General features: G+C 38.8%; 2 protein-coding genes across 2 annotated transcripts; one reads left to right on the plus strand and one right to left on the minus strand.

Annotated features, from left to right (window-relative positions):
• Positions 1 to 1,285: 1,285 nt before the first annotated feature.
• On the minus strand, positions 1,286 to 10,619 carry polr2c (RNA polymerase II subunit C). The gene is made up of 7 exons (XM_022236469.2): positions 10,385 to 10,619; positions 5,621 to 5,739; positions 5,386 to 5,438; positions 5,164 to 5,292; positions 4,596 to 4,647; positions 4,231 to 4,437; positions 1,286 to 3,830 (listed from the first exon to the last, which is right to left on the minus strand). The coding sequence occupies exons 1-7, from the start codon at positions 10,468 to 10,470 to the stop codon at positions 3,649 to 3,651; spliced, it is 828 nt and encodes a 275-aa protein (XP_022092161.1). The 5' UTR covers positions 10,471 to 10,619; the 3' UTR covers positions 1,286 to 3,648.
• A 256-nt stretch (positions 10,620 to 10,875) lies between these two features.
• Positions 10,876 to 15,736, plus strand: rprd1b (regulation of nuclear pre-mRNA domain containing 1B). Its single transcript, XM_022236477.2, has 7 exons — positions 10,876 to 11,134; positions 12,460 to 12,589; positions 13,106 to 13,218; positions 13,406 to 13,671; positions 13,854 to 13,980; positions 14,345 to 14,520; positions 14,842 to 15,736. Exons 1-7 carry the CDS (start codon positions 10,984 to 10,986, stop codon positions 14,986 to 14,988), a joined length of 1,110 nt encoding a protein of 369 aa, XP_022092169.2. The 5' UTR covers positions 10,876 to 10,983; the 3' UTR covers positions 14,989 to 15,736.
• The last annotated feature ends 161 nt before the right edge of the window (positions 15,737 to 15,897 follow it).

Below are 15,897 nucleotides of genomic sequence, written 5' to 3' on the forward strand. Positions count from 1 at the left end.
AAGGAGGCCAAATTTGTGCACTAGGAAGCTGGTGACCAGTCTAGGGTCATTATCTATGCTCATGAAGATACCGACAAATACCTGGAAGTGGGAGGTGTCTGGAGTCACTTTGATAATGAGCAAGCCTACATAATCTTGTTAACATATTGTCCTTGATGGAACAGTGATCACCACTCTGAAAAGCCCGGATGTGATTTCCCTATAGATGAAAACAGAAAGATTGGGTGGAAGTAAAATTGGATAATCCCAACCAAAATCACATCCAGTTGAATCGCCTTTCCATTTTTGTAAAGAATCACATTTACACCTTTGACAGAGTAACAAGGTTTCTGTTATTTCTAGACTGGATTATGACCTCATTGACTAATATAGTAATGCTTTTAACAAGTGATCAAGACCAGCAAAAACTTCATTGTAGTCACTGCTTTTCTAAAAACAGAAATGTTGAAGTATAGGCCTACCTAGAGAGACAAGAAATTAAGCTTTTGAGAGGTGGATTGTTGTTACATATATGTATGCTTTACCACATGTGCCTCAGGTTTGGAGGAAGTAGGGCTCTTCAAGGGAAGGACATACAGGTGATATTTCTATCTTCTATTTGACAACCCACACAGGTGCATTTAGAATTGCCTGATTTAGCACTAAGATTATTAACTTTTCAATATTCTTTGACTTGGCTCTATGCATTTTCTTATTGCCAATTTGACCAAACTAAAAAGACTGTCTTCAGTGTTACAGCTATTCATAGATTATGTTGAAGATGATCTGTTTCACTAGCCCACGAGTGCCACATTCTAACTTGAAATCCGCGCCCCCACACATGTTCCAACCCATCACATGCTCTGCAGACGTCATCAGCATAAGAGTGTGTGGCACCGTCATGGTGAACAATACAACGTACGTGTACTTTAATATGTGTGCTCAGTACTCGTGAACTTTACAGCATATGTAAAGTGCCTGGACATGTGAGGTTTTATCTCTTTTTTTTTTCAAATCTAGGTGATACGGCAATGACCTCTCGTCTAGACACTACCCTGGATATTAGCAAGCATTGCCTGGCTTGCTGCCAAGTAGAGAGGAACATAATGCCAGTTCTAAGTAAACCAGAATGTTATGTTTTTCTTCTTACAAATCTGTTTTGTGATTCTATGACAGATCAGTTTTGTAATTTCATGTTACAATTTTACATTTGTGCAAGTTTGTACTAAATGCGACATGCTTATAAGATTTACCTGCATACCAGTATATTGACACTTTCTTTTAAGTAAAATGAATGAAAATGAAATTATTTTCATACATTTCTTTTATTTTTAAGAAGATAATACTTGAATAAAAAGCTTAGCTTTTGAATAAAAAACTGATGCATTTGAAGAAACTAAAAAAGAAGTACACACAACAAACGACAAAGAAGCTGTGCAACACTACAGGCCACATACATGAGACACACTTCTGGACAGTTCCTCTGTATGACAGCTTTTAACATTCCATTTGGGTAAGTGTATTGAAAAATGAACTTTTCGAATCATTGAATAATTGTCCATGCTTCTCCAGACACTTGGGGACATAGCATGTTGCTGTGATGTCATTGAGGGAAAAAAAACACACACTGTTCAGTTATTATTTATGTGTTCCTATTGAAATTGTGATGCCAAAGTTTTCTTTCCTTGAAAACATTCCCAGGGTTGTTTGTTGGCTTATTGCCGTGCACCGATACCACCACAGAAAATGAGCTACAGGACAGCAATACCTTCAGCAGTTTTTATGCACATACACGTATCAATGTAACATTGCGGTCTGCTTTTTGGAGCAACAAGTTTACTATAGATATTTGCATAAGCCCCAAAAGGCACTCAAAGTACCCTAGGAAATATCTCCCGAACTAGCAAAACAAAGATTTAAAAAATTGAGACGCATTTTTGCAAAAAACAACCCTTATTTAATTCAGTTTGTGTATCCTTAGCTGTACAACTGTCCAGTATCACACATCCAGTCTATTCCAGTGGCGTATCTAGAACACGCAATAACACAATTTTTCAGAGGGGGGAGGGGGGGGGCGGAGCACCAAACGTTTCTAGTAGTAGTCCTGCCGCTTTGTACTTGCACATCGTTAGTGTACATTTGAAGAACCGGTAGGCTTAAACAAGAAATGAACGAAATTTACAGGGTAGGTTCATTGAATAAAACTAAACTTTGGGCATTCAATACATACTGTCGAAACACTTCTTCTTGTGTACACATTTTCAAATATGATTTTTGGAAACAAAAGGGGGAACTTCAATAGTCTTCATGTTAATTGTACACCGATGGCCTTGTCATACAATGTCAAATATTCTTTTCACAAAGGTTTGAGACAAATCTCATTTTCATTGTCAAAATTGTCCGGTCCACGATCATGAGCGGTCTCACCCATCTCTTATCCTCCAAAGTAAACCTTGCACTCACCCACGAGTCAGTTTTGTTGTAAGCCTAGTAAGTAGTATATTTATTATATGACAATGGGCAATCCAAATGCATCTAATTGCACTGGTGATAAAATGAACCAATGGTTTCATCCCGTGTCAAGACACTGTGTCATCTGCTCTATATACAGGTCTTACGAGCGCATGTACATGCATTAACTTTTGGGGGCACCCTCTGTTGGCTACGATACTTTTTAAAAAGTGAACATTTTATTAAAGCATGTTTGAGTTTGAATTCAGCAACCTTTCCTTGACTGAAAGAGGAAAAAACGACTTGAAAATCCCTCCCTGAAAACAAACAAATGCAAAATGATTTCTCAAGGCTTAACTTCTCACAGGCAAATATCCTCACAGCTATCTTTTCAACAAATTTAACTGTTCAAGTAGCTTCCACATCTGGGCTTCCATTGGCAATGATGCCTTGCTTTGTTTCTGGACTTCCCAGCAGGAACAGTTACAAGTCATCTGATGCCTTCAGCCAGTTTTCTTGGTGATATTTTTTTTTTCCACACTGCTTTAAGCTGCTATCCATAAAAGCCCCCCTCATCAGTTGAAAACAGCCATATTGGTCAGGAGTGTTAAACTGATAACAGTGATGAGCCCGTAACATATGCGTTTCACAGTCGTTTGTGAACTAGCAAAGTTCAGTTCCGACCAAAGGAGCTTCCGTTGCCAAGAAAATTGTGCCCTCTCTTGGTCATGAACAAATACAAATACATGTACCCCTTTTTCGTGCATCCTTCTTGCTAGGACAGCACACCTGAAAGCTTCCTTTTTCTTTCCACAAGAGTGTCAAATGATTCCCTCTCGAGGTGACAATTGAAAATGCTTTAGGTGAAATCCCCTTTCCTTGATGCAATGTCCGTCCAATGCTTGTTTTGCTCAATTAAAATGGGAAGGAAAAACTGTACATTATCACTTGAAGAACAAAGGATTGAAAAATGACAATAATGCCTGACAATGCTAACTACATGTGTATGGGGGTACACAAACTGCCTTCATCATTGAGAAAGAGCCCCGATGTGGCTTCCAACAAATAAGCTATATACAGTATTAAACTTAGAAGTTCCCTTAGATAGCTCGAACTAAACCACACCTAAAGTGACTTTCTGGATGACGAGTTACAAAAAGAACGAAGAAACCTTGCAATGGAGAAATTTTTATAAAAGACAAGTTTTTGGACACCAATTTAATTGATTGCCAATCCTTCACTCTGTGTCTCATGACTGTGTTGTGTTTGTAAGTCACTCAGTTTCTTCTTGAGTACTGCTAAGCCGGACAACACAATATTTTCTGGCCTGAGGGCACCGCATGATTCCACATTCATCCAGAACTTTCTTGGGTTGGAACTTGAGTCAAACATTGCCTCAGCTGTGCAGGAAAGAGAAAAAACATAGGTAAATGTTTATATGACACCAAGTTTTATCAGAAAAAGATCCAAACTGAACTGATCTAAGTGTCATTTACCAAAACTAAAGCCGTCGGTTGGTAAAGTACTCAGACTAGTGATATGCTAAGTACTACACTAAAAATCAGCTTTATTTTTGGTAAGCAACACTTATGACACACTTTTCTATGGAAGGACGCCATGTTTGTTGCTGTTTGATACCCTCTATAGGTCACATGACTTGGCTGGCACAATTAGTCTTTAGATACCACTACAAACTGACAGAATAAAATCAAGGATTTACTATCAATGAGATCAAGTCTCATAACGGAAATATGAAACAACTTTTTGCTCATTTCCCTCTTTGCATTGAATGAAACTTACATGTTTCATCATCCAGCTCAGTAAATTCACTCTTTGGCCATTCCTCAGGCTTGGGGTAGACAGTGTGTCGAAAAGCGTTATCTGGATCATACTCAAAGGCAACAGCAGCAGTTGGAATCCATTTGGCATGCTCTTTGCCAAAACCTTTTCTGGCAAAGGCATGGAATTTCAGCTCCTGTCCCTTACGCAATTTGACAATGAGGATATCTAGGAGGAACGATGCAAATTCTATTATCAGTTTTCATTGTAAACTTCTTGCTACCGAGTCCTTTGTCAACTGCTTTATGTACTCGCAAGTTGTGGTCAGTCAATGATAGCAATGCCTTTCAACACGGCAAGAAATGATTTAATAACAAATCTCTTACCGTCACTTTCACCATATTCACTCGACTCATCTTCTCTATGTCTTGATGTCACCTGGAAGTCAAAGGGAACAAAGTGATGGTGAAATTCTCTTTTCTAAAACCTATAACTTGCAAGTGACATATCAGAACGTAAGTGAATGGACTAAACCCCAACCAATTTGCTGATGTCAACTAATGAGCTATATGGGTACTCAAACAGTGGACGTCCAACATGAAATACATCTTCACAGACTTGAAGGCATGCTTTGTTCCTGAATGACCGTGCTTTTTCTTTTTAAATAATCAACAGGCTCATTAGCAATATGTTTAAGAGTACTGTTTTGAGATACATCTGAAAACAATTCATAAACATTGGAATGCAAAAGTGTTTCACTGTGAAGACCTTCAAAACATAGACTGAAGAACATGAATATAGTAAATGTCATTTTTCATGTGACATGAAACTCATAATCAAGAATTTATAGAATTGAAAAACACGCAGGTGAACCAACAGTTCTTGTTCCTAGTCATGTTTCCTGCTCACGATCGAAAGTGTTACAAACTAGAGATGAGCAAGAGAGCAACTTACAGGGACTACTTTAGGATTGTTTGAGATGAGATCTCGTGATGTGACATGCCGTGTTTGGTCGTCTGTGCATTTGACATCCAGGATAAACTCCACTGAACACTCTGGACAAAACTCATCACAGGTACAGTCCTATTGAGAAAGACGGAAACAATTTACAAAATTAGTAACTGCAATTAGAAGAAACTTGCTTGTTACGCAAATAAAGAAAAACTGTGAACTCACCCTGTTATAGTTCATCCTATCAACAAAGTCATCACTCGTCAGAGGAATTAAACCTGGGAAATACCACAAAAATGAAATGTTTATAAAAGTGATGACTTTCACCATAAAAGGTCAAACAAGACAAATCAATACTAAATAACACAGAAAAAAATTACTGAAGTCAAATTTCTGAATGTTAAAGAGGCATCACTCAAGTTGTCAAATTCAAGCCATCACGTAAACCTGATCCACTCACCTACTCGTTGAGAGATGAACTCATCGTGTAAGACTGAGCTATTAGCTTCAATCTGAATCCAATCAATGGCTAATGTAGGTGTCTCTGCAATGAATACTCGACGCAGACTGTTTGCAACACTAGTAAGAAAATAAGACAAAGTTGAAATGTTATACCAGTCTTCATAAATAAAACATCACAGAAATGTGTAGCTTAGACATATGTGGGGGTATGTAGATTGTATCCTTTTGTTTGTAGAAATTGCGCCCTTGGCGGCAACCATGATGAGCGAACGAGTGTCTGGATATAACTAACTTTCGAGGGGGGGACTCGTATACACTTTTTAATTACAAGATTACATTAGTTCTGTGTAGTGTAAGCACATAGCTGACATGTTATATTTGTACCATGGTGAAAGCACTTTTATGAGCCGTAGGGTTATCGTATAAAACTTGAAGGTGTTCTGTGAATAGATGGGATTTCAAGCTATTCATGGTGACAGACAACTAAGGTGGAAAAGTTTGAGGTAGCACCATGCAAGGATACGATCTCTTTTTTGAGTCTGTATAGTTCTGAAAAGAACCGTGAGGAACTCAACGTTTCGGACGGTATGTTTTGTCTGTCGTCAGGAGACTGTCTCCTGACGCCAAGTTTTCCACCTTAGTTCTGTGAATAGTTGGGATTTCAAGCTATTCATGGTGACAGACTGTCTCCTGACACCAAGTTTTCCACCTTAGTTCTGTGAATAGTTGGGATTTCAAGCTATTCATGGTGACAGACTGTCTCCTGACACCAAGTTTTCCACCTTAGTTCTGTGAATAGTTGGGATTTCAAGCTATTCATGGTGACAGACTGTCTCCTGACGCCAAGTTTTCCACCTTAGTTCTGTGAATAGTTGGGATTTCAAGCTATTCATGGTGACAGACTGTCTCCTGACGCCAAGTTTTCCACCTTAGTTCTGTGAATAGTTGGGATTTCAAGCTATTCATGGTGACAGACTGTCTCCCGACGCCAAGTTTTCCACCTTAGTTCTGTGAATAGTTGGGATTTCAAGCTATTCATGGTGACAGACTGTCTCCCGACGCCAAGTTTTCCACCTTAGTTCTGTGAATAGTTGGGATTTCAAGCTATTCATGGTGACAGACTGTCTCCTGACGCCGAGTTTTCCACCTTAGTTCTGTGAATAGTTGGGATTTCAAGCTATTCATGGTGACAGACTGTCTCCTGACGCCAAGTTTTCCACCTTAGTTCTGTGAATAGTTGGGATTTCAAGCTATTCATGGTGACAGACTGTCTCCCGACGCCAAGTTTTCCACCTTAGTTCTGTGAATAGTTGGGATTTCAAGCTATTCATGGTGACAGACTGTCTCCTGACGCCAAGTTTTCCACCTTAGTTCTGTGAATAGTTGGGATTTCAAGCTATTCATGGTGACAGACTGTCTCCCGACACCAAGTTTTCCACCTTAGTTCTGTGAATAGTTGGGATTTCAAGCTATTCATGGTGACAGACTGTCTCCTGACACCAAGTTTTCCACCTTAGTTCTGTGAATAGTTGCGCACGCACACTCTCTCTCTCTCTTTCCTCGTTTCTCCAAGACAACTTTACCGAGAGTTTGCTCCGAAATTGCCATAGATTTTTCAGGGGTTTTGGGCATTCAGAAGTGTTATCTGGAGGTGGTGGCTCATCCGCATTTTATTCAGGTTTAGCCTGGTGAAGGTATGAAAAGTTTGAGGAATTTTTGAATTAGGAGATTTTTGGCCATTATTTTGGTGACAGTTGCACGGTGAATTTCCGGAGCATTAAATTTTCATACATGTACATCATGCAATGTATAATTTGTTCATGTGGTTTAGGTTGCACATACATGTACATGTACTGGTATGTACATGTAGCTCATCGCTGCATGCACCGGGTGTAGGTTGTCTAGCTGAACAGCTATAGTTGGAGAGAGGGAGTGGCATGCTTGAACTTATTTATCCAGTCTGGGTGAGTTGTAAACACATGAAGGTTATAAGAATTCTGACTCAATAATACATTGCATGTACATGTATATGCTTACATGTATGTACTGACAAGCTGTATTTTAGTAAGGACGCTTAATCAACTTGCCTTTCTTTTGTTTTGTATCCAAAGGGGAATAAGACGTGGATTTGATTTGGATTGATTTGATTTGATTTGGACCTGGTTTTGAGCCTTATTTCAATGGATTTGAAGGGGATTTGGCTGGAGTTAGCAAGATTTGCACCTGGGTTTAATCGGGATCTTAACAGAACTTAAACACAAATAAAACTTGGACTGGAGCTCCACATCTTTGTAATTATTGTTGTCATTTATTTTGGGGTCTTTCAACTGTCTGCATAGTAAACTGGGTACACACCCAAAATCAGCTTGATAGCACACGCTCAAGCTACCCCTACAGGATGCACCACTAGGCATGTCTTGACACATACACTAAATTTGACTTGTAAGAGCAAGGTTTGTCTAGGTTTACAAATCATCATCATCATCATCATGAATGTGGGCCACCATGAGTGGCTAGCTAACTGAATGATGACACCCCTCCCTCCATTGCTCCATGTTGCCTGCCAAAGACCAACAGTCAGTAATGTGTCTATGGAGCCCAGAGCTCATCAGGTGGGTCCATGTCAATCTGGGTAGTCCAGTGGATCTTGGCCATGTGTGGTTGAGTCGATAGCCATCTGTGGCCCATACGGACCGTAATTTAGTGTATGTGTCTCACGTGGCCTATCATTTGGTGGCACAGTCAGGCAATTTCTCCAGGAGGTCAGGGAGGCTAGTCTTAGCTGCTAGGGAGTCATTACTAATGAAGTCATTCCACCTGATGGCCAGGGAATGGCTCAAGCACTGCATGTGGAATGACTGCGGTTGGTTCTCAGCCTTCAAAAGTGTCCAGGCTGGAGAGCCACAGAGCAGGACAGACAGAACACAGGCCCTGTATACGCGCTGTTTGGTGTGAAGGCTAAGGCGACGGGATGGTCTATGCCAAACACAGTCGAGCTGACCCATAACACTCCCAGCCAGACCAATTCTCCTCAGTACACCAGTTTGGCAGTAACTAGATGAGTCAAAGTCAAAACCAAGATAACATTATTCATGGCTTCCACACCTTCACCATCTACAGTGAACGACGGGGATGGACCACCAGCACCAACATTCTGGACCTTAGTCTTTGACCATAAGAGGCAGAGCCTGGACCTCCTCATGGAACTGCTTCAGGACAGCTGAACATCGTCAGTGCAGACCATAGTGCATTCATGTACCTAAGGTGTCATCACCGACAGTGATGTTGTGGGTGTTCCGCATCTGCTTGAAACGCCAGTCCATGGTACAGCAAAATAATGAAGGAGCACCAAAGCACCCTTGAGGTTGTGTGGAAAGGGGCACAGAATTTACCACCAAGTCTCACCCGAGCCTGAGTGCCATTAAGTAACCCCCCCATGTCGATCAGCCTGGCCGGAATGACAGTAGCATATAACAGCTTCCATAAGGCGACCTGGTCCACAGAACTGAAAGCCGCCTTGAAGTGAAGCCAGCATTTGACTTATTGAAATATTTAAGGCACAAATAAGAACAAAGATTTTACAAAAAAAATGACTTTTGACATTTTCAGTTAAAAATCCACGCTCATTTTTGTGTACAAAACACATCTCCAAACATCCCAACTTCAAATTGATTTTCTTTGCTTTGCAGAGTCCAATGGAATTCAAATTTATATCAAAATCAAACATCCTCTCCAAGATCACTTCAAAAATAAAACAGAAAAAAATATTTAAAAAAATATTTGAAAAATTTATTAGCCTCCCTATATTAGGCGTGTTTGTGTATTTTTCCTGATTTTTGAAGTGAGACTGTTTGTCAACGTTGTCTTTGGCACTTTATCTACGGTAGCAGTTCTGCAATATGGGCGATTCACAAGAATAAGCTTCCAAGAGTTTGCAATGTGTCAACCAATCACAATACGTGAAATCTGTCAAACCTTCCCAAACGTGCATTGGGTCAACAGATTTCGCACACTGTGATTGGTCAATCCATTACAAACTCTTGGAGACGTACTGTTGTGAAATGCCTGTATTGCATGGATCACAGACATATAAACCCATAGATGGACAGCTCCTATTCAAAAGAAAGGCGGGGTTCCATAGCTGAGATGGCATTCCACTAATTCCAAAAGCGTACTTAAATTCACCCCTTGGTAAAGTCGGTATAGGGAATTTACATAAAGTTGATGAATTCCAGCCTTAAAAATTTTATGAAGCCATTTTTTGATTGTGAAAAAAATCCTCTGTTTACTTAATCTGGCCCATGCATATGCAAAACAACCCGGTTTCAACATTTGAAAAGAAGAGTCAGCAATAGGCCTACCACAAAGTAAAAAGGGAACATATTTTGAGAGCACGTGTAAATAAATACAACATGCATTTCTAGTGCGTCACACGTAATTCGCACTGAATGCACTGCCATCCATCATTTCGCCCGTTGCTTGCTCAAGATTTTCAAAATCACGGTTGTATGTGCAATAGTGGGGGTCTATGCATTTACATGTCCGTGGTATGGACTCAGATCCAATCACATCTTTAAACACATAGACAGATAACTCATATTCCAAACAACTGTAAATGTGTGATATTTACTGTATTGTTTTGTTTTGTGGAAAATAAACAAGATTGATTGATTGTATATGTCTGTGGATATCGAAGCAAAGAAATGGTGCCCTCATGGCAGTCAAAACAATCAATCATGACATTTTTCATGTTTTTATTTACCTTAAATCGGTGTCTTCAATCACAAATTTCACGTTGTCTTCTTTCAGTTCACTGATTGTAATGGATGGCTGATTAGCGTATGGCATTTTGAAAGTCGTTTACAAATGCTACAGTACAAATTACGTATCGTTTTCGGTGAAAATTATGACATTTCTCATTACAATACACTGTAGTTAAGGTTCCCGTAGTTAAACACTATACACGTTTCTTTCCGCAGCGTTGTTCTGTCTAACAGTAGACAGGTCTCTGTTTACGTCTCTCGTTACAATTGCAGTGCGAAGAGACAGGGTTTTAGTATATCCTCGTTCACATTATATAATATCATATGGAATTTTTCTTGTTTTTCTCCTAATTATCGAGATCATACGTTTTTCGTACTTACATCAAAACGATTAAAATTGAATTTTATTGTATAAAATTCAATGTATTTTAATATTTTACGTAATAAAATAGTTTTTTTTAATCAAAGAGTGCCTAGCTCCGGTGGAGAAGCCAGTTGGGGTCACATCGATATTTTCATTAGCGAATACTCTCGGAATAGCGGCCTACCCGATGAACGCGAGAACTTCGAGAAACATTCTTGACTGTTGTATTGAAATATGAGTTCGTTCTCAGACAGCACTTTGACCGAAAAGCTTGCTGCCTTGACCAACTCGCAGCAAAGCATTCAAACAATGTCACTGTGGCTGATTCATCACAGAAAACATGCCAGAAAAATTGTAAAGACTTGGTACATTGAACTGAAGCGAGGTACAGTTGACCCACGGTCTGACGGTCATGTATGTTTGAAAAAATTGTATTAGTCGTGTTTTGGCATGCTCATTATCATGATTTTGTTGGCTAACGCTTTTCTTTTTCCACATGGAAGAAATTTGTTGGCGTATTATTGTTTAGAATGCACTTTATGTTTACGTTTTAATTCCATAGTTGGGTGAGAGTTCCATCATGTCCATAGGCATGATAGGGACATCACTTATTTTCCCTTGCAATGATTTATTGATCATTACTGTAGCCATGAGAAGATGATATCATCTGTTTGTTGTTCGTTTTTGACAAGACCCATACAGATTACGAATGATCATGCACAAACAGCTGAATTAACTCAATCAAAATAAAAGGAACTACATATAAATCCAGAGCATTGTCGAGGATAGCACAAAGTAGCTGGAAATAGTTTATTATTGTGGTCCTCTACAAGAAGTTAAAAAGCAGATATGACATATAAATAAGTCAACAAAAACACTATTTAAAACTCATGAACAATAAAATGATTAAAGCACTCTTAAAGCAATGTACATCAGAACTAACATTACATTTATTCTGAATTAAAAAGTTACAATTCTCATTGCACGTGAAATTTTGATACAATCAAAATGAACATGGTCTAAAAGCTTATTTTGAGCATGGAAGATATTGAAATATGTTTACTCAGACGTCAGAACATAGGTTTGTACACAGGGTGTCAAATCATGTCTTGATATGGAATTTTTTCCACCCAAATTTTAAACTATAAGTTAACAGTTTAAAAGTATACACAGAATCCTAGTTTATACTCATATCTTGTCTTATATTGTTGATATATGAAGCAGTCTGTGGTTGATTTTTTTCTCGTAACACAGACTGCCGCAATATTAGCAGGGAGGGTGTTTCTGTCTGCTACGAAATCAACCACTGAAAAGAGGATTAAAAATTTTTCACTGACAAAAATATCAGTTGATTGTGCAGGTGTTTGCATTTAAAGGAAATGGAGGTGGGCCTTTCTGTTTGATTGCCAGTAGCTTTCACATTCCAAAATTGCCAACAGGGTTTTAGTTTATCAACAACCAAGGCACTTTTAACTTATGAATTTGTACAGCATAGCACAAATTTAATTTATACAGGATGGATCGAAGATTTTTTACATAAATGTGGACTTTTAGGGATAAAAAAAAAGAAAGAAAAAGATAATGTTGCTTCAACTTCTTTGATAACATGCTACAGATAGTACAACATATTGCATGTCAATTATTTTCCCTAACAATGAAATCTGCAGGTGCTACTGTAATGTTAATTTTGTATTTTCATGGTGTTCCTAGCTAAGGCCAAGCGAAAACTGGTCTTCATATATCTTGCCAATGATGTGGTTCAAAACGGCAAGAAGAAAGGAACAGAATTCACCAAAGAATTTGGCACAGTAATTGACCATGCCTTCAGCCATGTCTTGGAGTAAGTACAAAACTAGATATACCTTTTTGCTACAATCCCTTGAAAGCTTCAAGAATTCTGCCAAATGCAACCTTGTACAATGAAACAAGGTACATTCTTTGTCTCTATAAGAAAACATTAATTCTCAAGTAAAGTAATTCTTGCTGGGCTGAACGCTCCTGAATCAGAAGTAAGTATCCTACCGGTTTCAAATGCTGGTGTTTTTATAGCATGTATGGTTTAATAATCTAAGCTCATTGCTTTGTACCATTTATCCTGTGTGCTTGGCTTGTATTCCTTTACCTAATTCAATTACATGGGAATGGTAAACAGCAACATTGCTCAGCCTTAGGCATTCTAAACCAAAATACCAATCAAGCCCTACCTTTTCAAGTTCTCAATAAATCGGTAATGTGTGAAGACAGCTTAAGAGATCCTGTCCTTGAAATATTAAAGCATTCTACTAAAGCATATTCAGAGGTTGATTGTTTGTAGATGTGCATATTTTAATTTCATTTCAAATTTTTTCCTCACTAGGACAGCAGAGGATGAAAAGACAAGGAAAGCATTGGCCAGAGTACTAAGTGTCTGGGCAGAGAGAAATGTCTTCAATTCCCAGCTTTTGTACAAGATGACTACCCTTTTGTCAGGTGCCCATTTACCCTCATATACTCTTACCCTGAATTAAAAAACACCAGAGTTTTTCCTCTTTTTGGCCCATAGTTTCAGCATATGCCCTTCAGAACCCTTCTGTATTTCTTTCCCAATTGTTCCCAGACTTTTTGCCCAATAGAATTACAGCAAACTTGAATGAAATGTTTGGATTGGAATTGCCAGGTGAATTACAACCGCCTTCCAAGAAAGCACGGCACAGTGAACCACAACAGCATCATCATCATCACCATAGACAACATGGCCGACCTGCCCAAGCCTCACCAGCTCCCCCTGACTCAGATAGCCAAAATGAAAACTCGGCCAAGAAGGAGAAATTTGAAGGGTCATTTGGGGAGAAGTTTGAGGCATTACATGGGCTACTTGGACAGGATGAAGATGGAGAAGAAGGAGAAGAAGAGGAACAAGTTGATGCTGAAGATGTGCCTGAGGTAGGGGCATCTTACTTTGGATGAGATTTTTCTTAATTCAAATGTTCCAAATGATAACAACATCCACCCTAAGAAGGTTTATTAAATAATTATTTAACAATAACATTGGCTTTGAGGGATGTATGACCTACGGAAGTTGCTCTAGTTGCCTCGTAATTGTTTGCTCCTTTGTCACTTTGTAGCCTGATGAGATTATCCAAGCCTTGAATGACATGGATAACTCAGCCTCCAGTGATGCTGTGGTCAGGGAGAAGATCGCTAAGCTTCCCCCTGAGGTTCAAGATGTCAGTTTGTTGGATAAGATTCAAGGTTGGTATCCATTAGCATTATTGTAAAGTCCATCTGACGTTATTACAAGTCAATAAAAAGTCGGAATACTCTTAGGTCAGTTTATACTATTTTTAATGAAACATGAAAAAAAGCTTTCTTCTGTCATCATTCATCCCTTGTTGCGTGTGAGGGGACTTCTGAATTGGATTCATGGCTGGACTTGAGAAGGACACAACTCAAAAGTCTCGACTTCAACGCTGGCATCCATGTTCTTTCTACTCGAATTAGTAACTAACTGCCCATATCAGTATCTCGTATCAGAAGAAACTTAGTCTTATCCCACAATTAAGTCTTTTTGTTTGGATTCAAGCCAAAACAAAACCATTCTTTTGTTTTTTTCTAGGAAGGGAAGAAGCAGACAGACTGTCAACTTTGGTCAACGATGCTTGTTCACTTCTGGATGACTATAACGTGAGATTATCATTAGAGTTGGAAGACAGGCAGCATGTGATGAAAATGCTGAAGAATTATCGAATCTCACAGCATCAGAAACTCAAAGAAGCCGAGGATAAACTCAAGGTAGTTTGTTGGACAGCACCATCTTTTGACTTAATAACAAGTCAAAGTTCTCACAAGTGATCTGGAGTTAACTTGCAGATTGCTAGTATCAGTGAAAAAGTTCTTGTTCCAGCCTCTTGTGTTAGCCTTTTGAAGCATTTTGAAATGCATAGTGTGTTGGGAATTTAGTAGATTTAGTAGTGTTATGGATTTTTTTTATATGCCTCTGATACAGAAGTAAAAACTTGAAGCAACTTTGAAGACACATTCTTTCTCCATTATTTATGTGAAGCAAAAACAGAAACTTGTTTTCCATCATTTTTGGTCCCTTTTAACTTGCAGGAATTCCTATCCAAACATGACAAAGTTACGTCGGTGCGTAAGGAACTAGCATCTCACATACAGAACCTACCTGATCTGACATTACTACCTGATGTCACCGGTGGTCTGGCACCTCTTCCCTCTGCTGGCGACCTCTTCTCTGTATAACTCTTGAGTCAGGACACTAAACCACATATGACACTTTCTTTATGACGTTTTTTTTAAAACCTTCGTTTGTACATCCTCGCCTCCAATTCAAGGTAGAATTTTATGAGCTATGAAATTGAAATTGAATTAAAAAATTCACACCAACAACAACACACACATTGTTTCACATACGTAGTGTGGGCATTCCTCTGTTCTCCTGTGGTTAAGAAAACTCAGCAAAATTTTCCTTTTTCTCCCTCTATGATGACATTTTCGAGCCTTTTTTTTATGATGATTTGCTAGACCGTTCCTCTTCACTTTGCCACAAATAACAGTTGCCTCAAGCTATTTTTCAGAGATTTAGAAACAATGTGTGGACGTGTGCGAGTCCTCACAACACATCACACCCCACATTACGTGGACTTCTTTTGTGCAGAGGTCCACACTGTGTAGACTCCACCTGCACATTGGTACATGGTTATCAAGTATTGTAGATAAGACAAGAGGATGCTGTCTGGTCTGGTTATAGCAAAACAGGTCTACACAGTACAATTTGTGTCAATCTTTTTGCAATCCATCACAGTAATGCTGAATTCTCAATTTGACTGCAAGTTTGTCGCTTTGCCAGTTTGTAAAAAATCAGACAAGAAATTATGAAATTGTAAGATATTTAAATTACCCAGTGCTGTTGAAACGTTTTGATGACACTTTCTTATTTACCACAATGAGCTTAGAAATAAACTGTCTTTGGCTGGAATTATGTTCTCTATTTCCTTGATGCTGCTTTTGTATTTTTTCACCCATTTCATATTTGTTTTCTTTGTCGTTTTTGTTTTGTTATTAATAAAAATCATATCAGTGACAGTACGAGAAATGTTCTAATTGTTTGACAGACTGGCGAGATGGATTTGGACCTTTGCTTTTTCCTGT

This window comes from Acanthaster planci, linkage group LG06 (assembly GCF_054643075.1).
Source record: "Acanthaster planci isolate LZ-2023a linkage group LG06, COTS_SCS, whole genome shotgun sequence".
NCBI lineage: Eukaryota > Metazoa > Echinodermata > Asteroidea > Valvatida > Acanthasteridae > Acanthaster > Acanthaster planci.

Excerpts from the sequence above, each read along its gene's own strand:
- rprd1b (XM_022236477.2), top strand. The coding sequence starts at position 10,984 with ATGAGTTCGTTCTCAGACAGCACTTTGACCGAAAAGCTTGCTGCCTTG. Across the intron at positions 13,672-13,853 it reads ATGCTGAAGATGTGCCTGAG|CCTGATGAGATTATCCAAGC; the intron begins GTAGGGGCATCT and ends GTCACTTTGTAG. Across the intron at positions 14,521-14,841 it reads AAGCCGAGGATAAACTCAAG|GAATTCCTATCCAAACATGA; the intron begins GTAGTTTGTTGG and ends TTTAACTTGCAG.
- polr2c (XM_022236469.2), bottom strand. The coding sequence starts at position 10,470 with ATGCCATACGCTAATCAGCCATCCATTACAATCAGTGAACTGAAAGAA. Across the intron at positions 5,439-5,620 it reads GTTCATCTCTCAACGAGTAG|GTTTAATTCCTCTGACGAGT; the intron begins GTGAGTGGATCA and ends GGTATTTCCCAG. Across the intron at positions 3,831-4,230 it reads TGAGCTGGATGATGAAACAT|CTGAGGCAATGTTTGACTCA; the intron begins GTAAGTTTCATT and ends TTTCCTGCACAG.